This window comes from Moschus berezovskii, chromosome 11, assembly GCF_049115385.1.
Source record: "Moschus berezovskii isolate FMDL1 chromosome 11, NW_MosBer_1.0, whole genome shotgun sequence".
NCBI classification, from domain to species: Eukaryota; Metazoa; Chordata; class Mammalia; order Artiodactyla; family Moschidae; genus Moschus; species Moschus berezovskii.
This window is the reverse complement of record NC_142470.1, coordinates 13,610,562-13,625,425: the sequence shown is the minus strand read 5'-3', so window position 1 is coordinate 13,625,425 and position 14,864 is coordinate 13,610,562. Positions and strand designations below refer to the sequence as shown.

Genomic DNA, 14,864 nt, shown 5'->3' with positions numbered 1-14,864 from the left:
GTAACCCTGATAGTTTCTATTTTGTTCGTTGATCTATTTACAGGTTCTTATAAAAATATGCATACAAATCACTTTAACTTTGTACTTGGTTTGGTAATGTGTGTCCTCTAACTTTGTGATTTTTCAAGGTTGCCTTGACTGTTCAAGGTCATTTTCAGTTCAGTCGCTCAGTCGTGTCTGACTCTTTGTGACCCCATGAACTGCAGCACTGCCAGGCCTCCCTGTCCATCACCAACTCCCGGAGTCCACCCAAACTCATGTCCATCGAGTTGGTGATGCCATCCAAACATCTCATCCTCTGTCTGCCCTCAATCTTTCCCAGCATCAGGGTCTTTTCCAATGAGTCAGCTCTTTGCATCAGGTGGCCAAAGTATTGGAGTTTCAGCTTCGGCATCAGTCCTTCCAATGAACACCCAGGACTGATCTCCTTTAGGATGGACTGGTTGGATCTCCTTGCAGTTCAAGGGACTCTCAAGAGTCTTATCCAACACCACAGTTCAAAAACTTCAATTCTTCGGCGCTCAGCTTTCTTTATAGTCCAACTCTCACATCCATACATGACCACAGGAAAAACCATAGCATTGTGAGCTGTAGTTTCTGGAAAGTGAGCAGCTCTCATTCCTATAACTTGTGTAATCCAGTCATTCGTGTGCTTCCTTCTTGAGGATTCAGTATGGCTGTGGTGCTGTTATCCCTCTGATAGGAACTCTAACTTGGTGTAAAGCCCCAAAGATCTGTTACTTATTTTTATTTTATATTGTACTATATTTTATTTACAGTGTTATGTTTGTTTCAGGTGTATAGCAAAGTGATACAGTCATATATATATATGAATTAACAAAAGCAGTTCCCATCTTTTGATGGGGTGCACATGGTTTATAACATAAATGGCATTATTTTGAGAGAGGGATAACTTAGGTATGGCACTGGGTTTTTTTCTTTTTGCAGTTTGAGGAAGTTGTAAAATAACTTAATGTAGCTTTTTACAACTGTGTATTCTATAGTATTTTTTCATTTGGTGAAATTTTAACTGTTAATGTTTTTGGCATTGTGCTTTGTACCATTTATTAAATAAAAATTAAAAAAAAAAGAAAAACCATAGCCTTGATTAGACAGACCTTCATTGGTAAAGTTCCATTCAAATTTTAGAATTGGCTTGTCTGTTTCCATGGACAATAACCAAGATTCTTTGCCTAGGCTTTGAGTAAATGAGTGAAATCAAGGTCTTCACTCATAAGGTCTAAGTGGAGGCAACATGGTTACGTTGAATGTAGGGTGTAGACTATGCTTAGGTGAGAAGATCATGAAGGACGCATTAGAATGGCCTCTTGCTTCTCACCAAAAACACCTGATGGCAGAACCACAGTGAGATACGTCCTCAAAGTTTCAATAGTTTTGGTACTGAGAACGCTGTATCCTATCAAATGATCATTCAAGACTAAGAGCCAAACAATGATGTTTTTCTAATTGCAATACCTAGAAAGTTTCCCTTCAGCTGAATCTTACAAAGAATGTCTTTCACCATTACGTTGGTCATCTGATTGATTAGCAGTATTAAGTTCCACAAGCTATAAATATTTATTTGAACAAATGCAGACATTACCAGTGTGAATCAAGAAGTGGAAATTCTCTCCCTGTCTGTCTCCCCCTGCTCTCCCATGCTTACTCCAGTGACTGGATTCATATAATAGTTATTACTTTTTGCCTATTCTCTGCAGCACGCAGGATCTTCTTTCCCCAACCAGGGATTAAACCCGAGCCGCCTACAGTGGAATCACAGAGTCCCAACCACTGGACTGCCACGGAAGTCCCATGTTCATATAATTTTTTAAAGCATAATGGATTAATGCTTTTACACTTTGTTCTACATCTTTATTTTTTTACTTAATTTCTTTTCAAAAAAGTAATAGAGATCTGTTTGATTCTTTCAATTTGTTGCATATGGTTGCATTCTATAATTACTCTGTTTCCTGTTATTAGGGTTTTAGGTTTTTGCCAGTTTTTAATCTCTTAGACTGAGACTCATTCATAAAAAGCCTCAAACTGTATATACATTTATGATAATATTTTTATAAGTCTGACTTCTAAGAGTGGGAATTTCTAGAATAAAATATTAAATCACATATTTTTATACACACAGCTTTATGGATAGATGGAGGGAACAAAGTTTCCAAAATCCCCACTGTGGAATGGATAATTTTCTTGTTATCATTGTTGCATTTGTTCTTTCTGTCCATTAGCATTTTTTTATTGTTTGGTAAAAAAATAATTGGATAAAAACTCATTGGAAAGGACCCTGAAGTTGGAAAAGATTGAAGGTGGGAGGAGAAGGGGATAACAGAGGATGAGATGGTTGGATGGCATCACTGACTCAAAGGACATGAGTTTGAGCAGGCTCTGGGAGTTGGTGATGGACGGGGAAGCCTGGCGTGGTGCAATCCATGGGGTCACAGAGTCGGACATGACTGAGCGACTGAACTGAACTTAACTGAAAAAAATAAGAGGGATTTGAAAAGAAATAAAGCCATAGCAATATATTAAAGGAAGGGTGGATAAGAAAAGAATAAAATGAAAACAACTTTTTTTTAAAATTTGTTTTTTGTAGTTAATTTATTTTTTATTGGAGGCAAATTATTTTACAATATTATATTGGTTGGTTTTGCCATACATTGATATGAATTTGCCCCGGGTTTACATAAGTTCCCCCTCCTGAACCCCCCTCCCACCTCCCTCCTCCCTTTATCCTCCCTCTGGGTCATCCCCGCATGCCAGCCCCGAGCATCCTATAATATGCATTGACCCTGAACTAGTGATTCGTTTCACATATGACAACATACGTGTTTCAATGCCATTCTCCCAAATCATCCCACCCTCACCCTCTCCCATAGAGTCCCAAAGACTGTTCTATACATCTGTGTCTCTTTTGCTGTCTCGTATACAGGGTTATCATTTGCATCTTTCTAAATTCCATATATATGCGTTAGTATGCTGTATTGGTGTTTTTCTTTCTGGCTTACTTCACTCTGTATAATAGGCTCCAGTTTCATCCACCTCATTAGAACTGATTCAAATGTATTCTTTTTAGTGGCTGAATAATACTCCATTGTGTATATGTACCAAAGCTTTCTTATCCATTCGTCTGCAGATGGACATCTAGGTTGCTTCCATGTCCTGGCTATTATAAACAGTGCTGCAATGAACATTGGAGTACATGTGTCTCTTTCAATTCTGGTTTCCTCAGTGTGTATGCCCAGGAGTGCGATTGCTGGATCATATGGCAGTTCTATTTCCGGTTTTTTGAGGAATCTCCACACTGTTCTCCATAGTGGCTGTACTAACAACTTTTAGGCAAGAAAAAATTTTTAAAAAGAATAAGGAACTATAAAAATTCTCAGATTGTGGAAATTAGCTAGAAGGTACACCTTCTCCTCTTTTCCTTCACTCTGTTCATTCTTTCCTCCTTCAAACATTTTCAAGGACATTCAGCAGCTGTACAATTAAGTAATTTTTTTAAGTAATGTACAGAAATGTGAAAGATTTTTGAGGATAATTCTCAACAAAAGAGAAATCTGTTCAGGAAATATCTGTGAGAAAAGGCTTAATTTAAAGCAACCTTTGGAAGAGAGGAAAGTGATGAATCTTCATATGAGAGAAGAGAAGTAGTGGTGAAGAGCATCATGATTGTAGCCAGAGGCAGAGCCAATTGGTGGACCATCATCAGTGGATGTTAAGTGTCCACAATAGCCTTGTTTCCCATGGGTTGAAAATGATAACTCCCGGCAGCTTGATTGTTTCCCAAGAGTCACAGAAACCAGATTCCAGTGGAGCAGATTCCACATATGTGTTCATCAAGAGGTTGCTGCCTGGAGACACCTCCTGCCCACCAGCTTCCTCAGACCCTGTTTCAGGTCTTTGTTTCTTAGGCTGTAGATAAAAGGATTGAGCATGGAGGACAGAACTGTGTAAACAATTGTTGCCATGTGGTCCCTGACAGTGTAGGTGGACACAGGCTGTAAATAGACATAGAAGATGCTTCCATAAAAGAGTGTTACCACAGTGAGGTGCGAACCACATGTGGAGAAGGCTTTGCATTTCCCAGAAGTTGAGGGAATTTTGAGAATTGCAGTGATAATCTGTATATAAGAGAAAGTAATGAATAAAAAGGGGGTCACCAAAAGAACAGGTCCTTCTGTCATTATCACAATTTCATTGATTAATGTGGGGGAGCAGGACAATTTCATCAGAGGGCTGATGTCACAGAGAAAATGATGGATAATATTGGAGTCACAGAAGATGAGCTGATTCAGCAGAAGTACGTGTAGGAGTGAGTGGAGGTGAGGCAATGAGCAGGAGAAGGACACCAGCAGGACACGGCAGTGGTGGCTCATGATGGTGACGTAGTGGAAGGGATCACAGATGGCCACATAGCGGTCAAAGGCCATGACCGCCAGAAGGCAGCTGTCAGTGTTGCCCAGAGCATATATAAAATACATCTGGGTCAGACACCCAGCATAGGAGATGGTCTTATGTGACAGGAAGTTCATCAGCATTCTGGGGACAATGGTTGTTGTATACCAAATGTCAGTGAAAGACAGGACACTCAAGAAGAAATACATGGGGGTGTGCAGTTGGGAGTCAGAGTGGATGGCCATGATGATGAGCAGGTTCCCTGTTATGGTGACCAGGTAAATGATGAGGAAGAGGATGAAGAGTGGCTTTTGGTCCTCAGGCCGGGAGGAGAGTCCCAGCAGGATAAACTCAGAAACACTGCTGGTTTGGTTGAGTTTTTCCATTGGCTTGGGTCTGGTTAAGTACAAGACATTCTGTTATTTCACATGCTACCATTCCATAGCCCAAATCATAACCCAGCAAGTCTTTGTTTTCTCTATTTGGTCAAAATTATCAGCTATTCAGGCAAAGCTCGTCACTCTCATGGTTCTTGATGTGGACCTCCCTTCCCAAACCCATGGGCATCATAAGTGCTTTATGTTGAAAGCTGGAGGGACAGAATAAGAGCTTTCCCTTAGAAGTCATCAGAGGTAGACCTCTCTGATTCAAGTTCCTTAGAACCCAATCTGGGGAGAGCACTGTTTCCCTACTGGGGACATAGCAATTCAACTGAGAAATCTTTGCCTTTTGTGCCATTCATGTTGTAGTTTGGGTGACAGATCATCAACAAACAGATTATGTAATATAATATTACGAAAAAACTCTACATCTGCAGAGTGTTTTAAAAAAGTGTTTTATGTCAACTTCTTAGAGTCAGCATATTCACCCCTGCCTTTTCTATAGACACATTCCATAAGAATTTCAATCAGTTTTAGATATTGGTTATTTATAGATGCTTGATTACCATAAAAATCTCTACAATGAACATACTGTATTAACAAAGTGTTTTAAATCATTTTTTTAGAGGCAGCACAGTCTTTCACACGTTTTGAACATACATTGGCATACTCTGTGTGCATGCTCAGTTGCTTCAGTAGTGTCCGACTCTTTGAGACCCTATGGACTATAGCCTGCCAGGCTCCTCTGTCCGTAGGGTTCTCCAGGCAAGAATATTGGAGTGGGTTTCCATTTCCTTCTCCATTGGTATAGTACATTGATGCATTAGTATATTACTTCATTGAACAAATAGATACTTACATTTTAGTTGTAAGCTACTAAACAGTTTTTAAACTTCAGTTACTTCATATGTAATATTGGACACAAATATCTACATTCTCATGAAGGTTTAGTGAAAGAAGGCAGTTAAAACACTTGGAAGAAAGACAAGCATATTGCAAACATCCACGAGAAGATGTTGATACTCATCAGTCCCTGTGCCATCGTTCCTTATGTGCTATTTCCAGATGTTCTCATAATCAGTTAATTCATATGTATAAAATACCACATTCTTCATTACTGAATTGTCAGGCTAATTTCAGGATTTTCCAAGATTTTATGGAAGAACACCTTGCTTATGCCTTGAGCTTTGAGTGAATTAAGAGTTAATAATAATATCCAATTATTTATTGAAAAGTTATTACATACCACATTTATGCTAAGCACCTCACTACATCCCCCAAAAAGAGGAATTGAGAGGCATGTGTTTTTATCAGGAGACTGAGGCTTATGGAGGTGAAGTGGTTTGCCCAAGGTCATGAAGGAAGTGACTACGAATCAGGATTTGAATCCTTCTCAGATTTCAGACACACTCTAAGCTCATGCTCCCAAACGTTATGCTACCCTCTAGTTTTGGTATACTTATTATCTGTCACAATTTGGCACAGGCACTGTTTTCCTCATTTTGAAAATTTCCTACATGAATTATCCTTCTACCCTTTTAAACTGACAAGTCTTTCTTCCTCCATGTTCTTATAGTCACAAGAGAGTTGATCTACCTTTCTGTGTTGAAGAGATGGTGGAATTTGAAAATTGGAATATCCTTGATTAAAGGGCCCAAATGAGGCAGAAATAATTAGCCATGCTTGACTGGGATGAGCCTGGTGTGTGGAGCTGTGACTGTGCCATGGACAGTACCCTGAAGACAAAAAGTATGGATTTGATTTATCTTGCATCACCTGCTCACAAGCTGATTCCTGATGTTTTATGAATAGTCAGGGAATATCATGTGAATAAGGAAGTTTATCACACAGATCAGTATTCAAAAATGAGTCACTTGTGAAAGGTCTGCCTGGGGGATGTGGAATATTAAAAATCAGTGGTGATCTGGTGAATTAATGAGATTGGAGCCTCCAGCTTGTAGATATGAGGAACACCCAGGCTGACTAGTAAAAGAGGAAGATTTTGGATTTGAGAATCAGGAAGATTAGCTCTAAAAGGACAGGGTGTATGAATGATGCTGGGAATACAACTCTTTCTTTCCTCTTATTTCTATTGAAGGATTTTTCTTCTACCAAAACATTTGGTGTAGGTGCCTAGAAGTCCAACTGGATGGATTTAAAACCAAGTGACATATGGAAATGTTACTTGGATCTTATGACTTCTCAATCCATGAAATATTTGAAAGTATCAGGGAGAAAAGAGTAATGTACCAAACTGGATTGGAGTAGCCAAGTGAGTGGCCAGCTTCTGAAGCTCACCTCCATGTCCAGATGCTTTTCTTTCCTTCCCAGCCTCTCCAGAAGATGATGTGCACCACGTCTGCTAATCAGGTCAAGTCTGCTTCTCAGCCAAAGTTCAGCTTCTGCATGTGTCTTTCACGTACTTCTGGGCTGATTGACAAGGAGAGAAGCAGGGATGGAGGAGGAGCCGACATACTACTCCAAAGGGATAACACATTTCCCTTTCCTGACTCAACCCCCATTTCTTCCCTAATGCCTGGTCCCTAGCATGCTGCTGCTCCTCCCAACTCCAGATCTCAGAAGGCAGAGGTGCTCTGACTCAAGTGGGAGGACTCTCCTGCTTGTGGAAGCCCAGCCAGCTTCTCATGAGTCTGAGATCTGCTCTGCTGGTCTCTGGGGCATTTATTAGGCTGAGGGAGTCGTGATGTGAGGACCTCTCAGAGGAGTTTGTCCTTGAATCTCTGTAGGCAGAGAAAGCAAATGGGAATCACAGCCAGCTTTGCTCACTCCAAGGGGACAGGGGACCCCTGAGGCTTCCTGTTAAGATGTTGGCACTAATCTCAGAGTTTCTGAACCTCAGTACATCATCTCAAGACTATGCTTCAGTTTCCCCAACTATGAGCTATCATGAGTGGACAAATATTTATGTGGGTGAGTACTTTTATTTCGGGGGATTCAGATATGGACCAAGGTGTAGTCTAGATCTGGCAGACCATAAGTCAATATGGGAACATTGTACTTTTCAGGGGATTCAGTTGAGGGAGATCAGTGGTGTGTATGTGCTTGCCAGTGTCTGGGGAGGCATATGGATTAGATTTTTTTCTGTGTGGGATTAGGTTAATATTAATGTATTTTTGATGCACAGGGTCAGGCAAAATTTATTGTCATATTTAACAAAGGAGCTTTGGAAAAAATGTGTGTATTTCAGAGTTCATTTGGTATGCATACAAAATAGAATATTACTCAGGCAGAAAAAGTGAAATCTTGCCTCTGGCAACAACATGGATGGGCCTAGAGCAGTGTTTTGAGGTTAAGTTGTTCCTTTAAATTTTTTAAAATTGAGGTATGATTGATATACAATATTATGTAAGTTCGGGTATCCAACATAGTGAATCACAATTTTTAAAGGTTGTACTCCATTTATAGTTATTATAAAATATTGGGTATATTTTCTGTGCTAAACAGTATGTCCTTGTAGGTTATTTATTTTCTACATAGTGGTTTGTGCCTCTTAATTCTCTACCCCTATCTTGTCTCTTCCCTCTCTCTTTGCCTACTGCTAATCTATAGTTTGGTGTATGTATCTATAAATCTGTCTTCTTAAAATTTTCAGTAGTATATCTTTTAATAGCCTATATATAAGTGATATCATATAGTATCTGTCTCTCTTTTTTTTAGGGGAAATTGTTTCATCTAGTGTTTTGTTTTTATTCAGTGAAAGATTCTTTAAATTCTATAGTGCTTTACAACTTTTAAAAGTTTCACTTACACAGTTTCATATAATCCCACAGTAACCCTTTATAACAAGTTCCCTAACCCTGTGTTTCCCCTCCCCTCCTCCTTCTCCCCACTGGTAGCTACTGGTTCTTTTTGTATAACTGTGAGTCTATAACCATTTGTTCCATGCAAAGTTATTATAATACTATTGACCTTATTTCTTAAGATGTACATTACATCTCTACAACTTATTTATTTATAACTGGAAGTTTGTATCTTTTAGTTCCCTTCAACTATACCCTCTCCCCTCCAAAGTCCATCTCCTCTGGCTACCACCCGTCTCTTCTCTGTATGTGTGAGACTTTTCATTTTTTTTTTTTTTGCTTGTCTTGTTTTTCAGATTCCTCATTAAAGTGAGATCATATGATATTTTTCTTTCTCTGTGTGATTATTTCACTTAGTATCATACTGTCTAAGTTCATCCATGTTGTTGCAAATAGCAAGATCTCATTTTTTTCTGGCTGAGTAATATTCTGTTTTGTTTGCATACATACCACATTGTTTTAAAATCTGTTTATCTACTGATGGATACTTAATTAGCTTTCATACTTTCTCTGTGGTAAACAATGCTTCAGTGAACATTAGGGTGCACTTTTTTTTTCAATTAGTGTGTTTGTTTTCCTCAAGTAAATACTCAGAAGTGAAATTGCTGGATCATGTGGCAGTTCTATTTTTAACTCTTTGAGTTCCTTCCAGTATAATTTTCCACGCAATTTAAATCTGTTGTAGTTAAAAGACCAATTAGATTCCAACACATAGGGTGGAGGACCACAACATGTACTTGTACTCAGGTGCTGCTTTAACCAAGGTGTCATCCTGGTTACAGAAACGTACAGCAGCAGGTGCTTGCTGACAGCCACAGTATGTCGCTGATGTTCAAGGGCAGGGGTCCTGTCTTAGTGCTACAGCAAATGTAACAGCAATATGTGTCTAAAGTGGTCATCCTAACTTCCTGTTGTCTAGGCAAATGTAACAGCAATATGTGTCTGAAGTGATCATCCTAACTTCCTGTTGTCTAGGCAGGTCTTTAAGAAACTCATTGGTATCTTCTCTCTAAACTGTATACAAAATGTCACAGGAAATTATTATAGCTTGGTTTTGGCCCAATACTTCATCTCTTAGAAAAATAAACCCTGGAAACATCCTGAACTGGCCCTGACTCAGCACTACACGTGAGAGAGGCAGTTAAAAACACTACACTCTTGCTTTGAGGTAGTTTTGTAATAAAGGAATATTGAATCCCTTTCCTGCTTTTATTTTTCATTAGATGATTTCACTTCAGCTGCCTTAGTTCTTCCACTTTTTCTGATTACTACCTGTCCTAAAACTAAAATCATGGCACTTGGTCCCATCACTTCATGGCAAATAAATGGGGAAACAATGGAAACAGTGAGAGACTTTAATTTTTTGGACTCCAAAATCGCTGCAGATGGTGACTGCAGCTGTGAAATTAAAAGACACTTGCTCCTTGAAAGAAAAACTATGACCAACCTAGACAGCATATTAAAAAGCAGAGATATTACTCTGCCAACAAAGGTCCATTTAGTCAAAGCTATGGTTTTCCCAGTAGTCATGAATGGATGTGAGATTTGGACTATAAAGAAACCTGAGCAGCAAAAAGTTGATGATTTTGAACTGTAGTATTGGAGAAGACTCTTGAGAGTCCCTTGGACTGCAAGGAGTTCAAACCAGTCAGTCCTAAAGGACTAGACAGCATATTAAAAAGCAGAGACTTTACTTTGCCAGCAAAGGTCCATTTAGTCAAAGCTATGGCTTTCCCAGTAGTCATGTATGGATGTGAGATTTGGACTATAAAGAAAGCTGAGCACCAAAGAATTGATGCTTTTGAACTCTGGTATTGGAGAAGACTCTTGAGAGTTCCTTGGACAGTAAGGAGATCCAACCAGTCCATCCTAAAGGAAATCAGTCCTCAATATACATTGGAAGGTCTGATGCTGAAGCTGAAACTCCAATCTGTGGCCAACTGATGCGAAGAATTGACTCATTGGAAAAGACACTGATACTGGGAAAGATTGAAGGCAGGAGGAAAAGGGGATGACAGAGGTTAAGATGGTTGAATGGCATCACTGACTCAATGGACATGAATTTGAGCAAGCTCCAGGAGTTGGTGATGGACAGGGAAGGCTGGCTTGCTGCAGTCCATGAGGTTGCAAAGAGTTGGACACGACTGAGTGACTGAACAGAACTGAGCCTGTCCTAACCCAGAGTGCACTTCTCTGGATAATCAGCTCTGGTTCAGCTCTGGTTCAGCTCTATTGCTTTCTATAGGCATGCAAAAAGATCAGGCTCTCCAGAGCTGCTGCTTTTGTCCATTTGTAGGAAGAAGTGCAACACCAGTGGCTCAGATGGTAAAGAATCTGCTTGCAATGCAGGAAACCCAAGCTTGATCCCTGGGTTGAAGAGATCCCCTGGAGAAGTGAATGGTTACCCACTCCAGTATTCTTGCCTGGAGAATCCCATGGACAGAAGAACCAGGCGGGCTACAGTCCATGGGATCACAAAGACTTGGACTTGACTGAGTGATCTCAAACCAGAAGACCAGAAAGATGTAGAAAGATAAAGAATGATGGGATTATCTCTAAATAGAGGGACTGAGGCATTACCCATGGTCAGTCTTAATTTGGCCCAGCTAGAGGAAGTCATGCTCCAGAACATTTTTCCTTTAGAAGTAGGCACAGTCAAAATTTGTTGTTGTTCAGTTGCTAAGTCATGTCTGACTCTTGGACACCCCACAGACTGTAGCACACCAGGCTCCTCTGTTCTTCATTATCTCCTGGGGTTTACTCAAATTCATGTCCATTGAGTCAGTGATGCTAACTATCTCATCCTCTGCTGACCAATTCTCCTCTTACCCTCAATCTTTCCCAGCATCAGGGCCTTTTCCAATGAGTCAGCTCTTCACATCAGGTAGCCAAAGTATTGGAGCTTCAGCTTCAGCACCAGTCCTTCCAATGAATATTCAGAGTTGATTTCTTTTAGGATCGACTGGTTTGATATCCATGCTGTCCAAGGGACTCTCAAGAGTCTTCTCCAGCACCACAGTTCAAAAGCACCAATTCTTTGGTGTTCAGCCTTCTTTATGGTCCAACTCTCACATCCATATGTGACTGCTGGAAAACCATACTAGTACTTTGACTATACAGACCTTTGTAGGCAAACTGGTTGGAATTGAAATAGAATTCTCAGCAGCACTGTCTCCTTTGGTATGGACATGTAAATAGTACCCTTAACTTAAATCAATTGGATTCCCAAGACAAAGAGTAAACTGGTAAAAGTGTTAGTTGATCAGTTGTGTCCGACTCTTTGCGACCCCATGGAACTGTAGCCCACCAGTCTCCTCTGTCCATGAAATTCTCCAGACAAGAATACTGGAGTGGGTTGCCATACCCTCTCCAGGGATCTTCCCAGGTTCAAACCTGGGTCTATTGCATTACAGGTAGATTCTTTACCATCTGAGCCATCTGAGACAAAGAGAAAATTGGTGAGTTGAAGGTAAATTTTGTGAGGTGAAAGCTAACAGTACCCTTGACCCTCTCATTCCCTTGTATTCAGATGAAGCACACATTTGGCTAGTATTAATCTTTATTGTGCACCAGTGATGAATCATCCCCAAAATCTTTGCTAATTATCTCCAGGTTCCAAGCTTCTTTTTTTTCAAATTGATGCATAATTTTTATTTAGTAAAATGACAAATCTTATGTGTACAGCTTTTTACTGATGACTTGGTCATCTATTTCTTGTTGCTGACCATTTCATTTGTGTTTTCAGTTCAGTTCAGTCACTCAGTCGTGCCCGACTCTTTGCGACCCCATGAATCACAGCACGCCAGGCCTCCCTGTCCGTCACCAATTCCCGGAGTTCACTCAAACTCATGTCCATCGAGTCGGTGATGCCATCCAGCCGTCTCATTCTCTGTCCTCCCCTTCTCTCTCCGCCCCTAATCCTTCCCAGCATCAGAGTCTTTTCCAGGGAGTCAACTCATTGCATGAGGTGGCCAAAGTATTGGAATTTCAGCTTTAGCATCAGGCCTTCCAATGAACACCCAGGACTGATCTTCTTTAGAATGGACTGGTTGGATCTCCTTGCAGTCCAAGGGACTCTCAAGAGTCTTCTCCAGCACCACAGTTCAAAAGCATCAATTCTTCGGCGCTCAGCTTTCTTCACAGTCCAACTCTCACATCCATACATGACCACTGGAAAAACCATAGCCTTGACTAGATGGACCTTTGTTGGCAAAGTAATGTCTCTGTTTTTTAATATACTATCTAGGTTGGTCATAACTTTCCTTCAGTTTTTCCTAATATAAAATACTATGAATATTTTTGAGTTTTTAATAAACATAAAGTACTATTATGTTTATAAGAATTTCCATACTGCTTTCCAAAGTGATTGTATAATTTTATATTAACAGTCACTGCTTCTAAGTCATGAGGTTAGGGTAATTTTTAAATTTTTACTTAAAAAATTTTTTGTATTATGTTTCTATACTAAAAAAAGAGTTGAAGTTTCTAGAAGAAATATTAAATTATATGTTTTAAACATATAGTTGTAGGAAGAGATGGAGGAAAGAATGTTTCAACATTCCTATTGTGGAATGGACAACTTCTTGGTTCTTGTTCTTTCTGGTCATTAGCAATTTTTAATTGTTTGGGAAAATGAGGAAATTCAAATGAAAGAAAGACATAGCAATATAATAAAGGAGGAATGGAAAAACAAGAGAAGAGCAAAAGTGAAAACTGAAGTTTTCAACAAAAAAATTTTGAAAGAGAAAAATGAGGAATTATGAAAATCTTCAAACTGAAAATCAGCTAAAATGTACTTTCTCCTCCTCCTCCCTCTCCTTTCTTCCTTTCCCTTTTCAAATATTTACAAAGGCATCAGAGAGCTACAAATTAGGAAATTATTTTTAGCGATATACTGAAATGTGAAGAATATTGGTGGATAAGTCTTGAAAAGAGAGCAATTTTTTCAGGAAGTATCTATGGGAAAAGGATTAGTTTAAAGTATCTCATTTGGAAGATTCAGTGTGATGACTCTTCATAGGAAAGAGGAGAAATAGAGAGGGAAAGTATCTTGATTAAGCAGAGGCAGAGACAACTGAAGGATCATAATCACTGGATGTAATTACCCATAATGCCTCATCTCACATGGGTTGAAAAAACTCACCCCCAAGAACGTGCTGGTTTACCAAGAATCAGCAGAAACCAGATTCAAGTGGAGCAGAATCCACATGGCTGTTTCTCAAGAGGGTGCTGCCTATGGTTTCCTTCTAACCAACAGCTTCCTCAGGCCCTGTTTCAGGTCTTTGTTTCTCAGGCTGTAGATAAAGGGATTGAGGGTGGAAGTTAAAACTGTGTAGACAATTGTTGCCAAGTGGTCCCTGACAGTGTAGGTGGACACAGGCTGTAAATAGACATAGAAGATGCTTCCATAAAAGAGTGTTACCACGGTAAGGTGAGACCCACACGTGGAGAAGGCTTTGCGTTTTCCAGCAGCTGAGGGAATTTTGAGAACTGCAAGAAGGATTTGTATATAAGAAAAAGTAATGCATAGAAAAGGAGTCACCAAAAAAACAGATCCTTCTATCATCATCACGATTTCATTGACAAATGTGGAGGAGCAGGATAATTTCACCAGAGGGCTGAAGTCACAGAGGAAGTGGTGGATAATATTAGAGCCACAGAAAGTGACCTGATTCAGCAGAAGTGTATGTAGGAGTGAGTGGAAGTGAGGCAATGAGCAGGAGAAGGCCACCAGCAGAACACAGCAGTGATGGCTCATGATGGTGACATAATGGAAGGGGTCACAGATGGCCACATAGCGGTCAAAGGCCATGACTACTAGAAGCCAACTGTCAGTGTTGCCCAAGGCATATATAAAATACATTTGGGTCAGACACCCCGCATAGGAAATGGTCTTACGTGACAGGAAGTTCACCAGCATCCTGGGGACAATGGTTGTTGTAAAGCAAATGTCAATGAAAGACAGGACACTCAAGAAGAAATACATGGGGGTTTGGAGCTGGGAGTCAGAGTGGATGGCCAGGATGATGAGCACGTTCCCTGTTACGGTGACCAGGTATATGATGAGGAAGAGGATGAAGAGTGGTTTTTGGTCCTCAGGCCGGGAGGAGAGTCCCAGGAGGATGAATTCAGAGACTCTGTTGGTTTGGTTGAGTCTTTCCATTGACTTGCATCTACTTATATAGAAGAAGGTTTGTTATTTGTCATGTTCTAATTCCATCGCCCAAATCATGATAACCCAGTAAGTCTTTGTTTT

At 40.0% G+C, this 14,864-nt stretch overlaps 2 protein-coding genes across 2 annotated transcripts; both read right to left on the bottom strand.

The window, feature by feature from the left end:
- Nucleotides 1–3,848: 3,848 nt before the first annotated feature.
- Nucleotides 3,849–4,793, bottom strand: LOC129539407 (olfactory receptor 1L8-like). Its single transcript, XM_055399975.2, has one exon. The coding sequence runs from the start codon at nt 4,791–4,793 to the stop codon at nt 3,849–3,851; it is 945 nt and encodes a 314-aa protein (XP_055255950.2).
- Nucleotides 4,794–13,841: 9,048 nt separating this feature from the next.
- On the bottom strand, nt 13,842–14,771 carry LOC129539410 (olfactory receptor 1L8-like). Its single transcript, XM_055399981.2, has one exon. The coding sequence runs from the start codon at nt 14,769–14,771 to the stop codon at nt 13,842–13,844; it is 930 nt and encodes a 309-aa protein (XP_055255956.2).
- Between the last annotated feature and the right edge of the window lie 93 nt (nt 14,772–14,864).

Bases quoted from the DNA above. Each gene is read 5' to 3' on its own strand.
- LOC129539407 (XM_055399975.2), bottom strand. From the start codon at position 4,793: ATGGAAAAACTCAACCAAACCAGCAGTGTTTCTGAGTTTATCCTGCTG.
- LOC129539410 (XM_055399981.2), bottom strand. From the start codon at position 14,771: ATGGAAAGACTCAACCAAACCAACAGAGTCTCTGAATTCATCCTCCTG.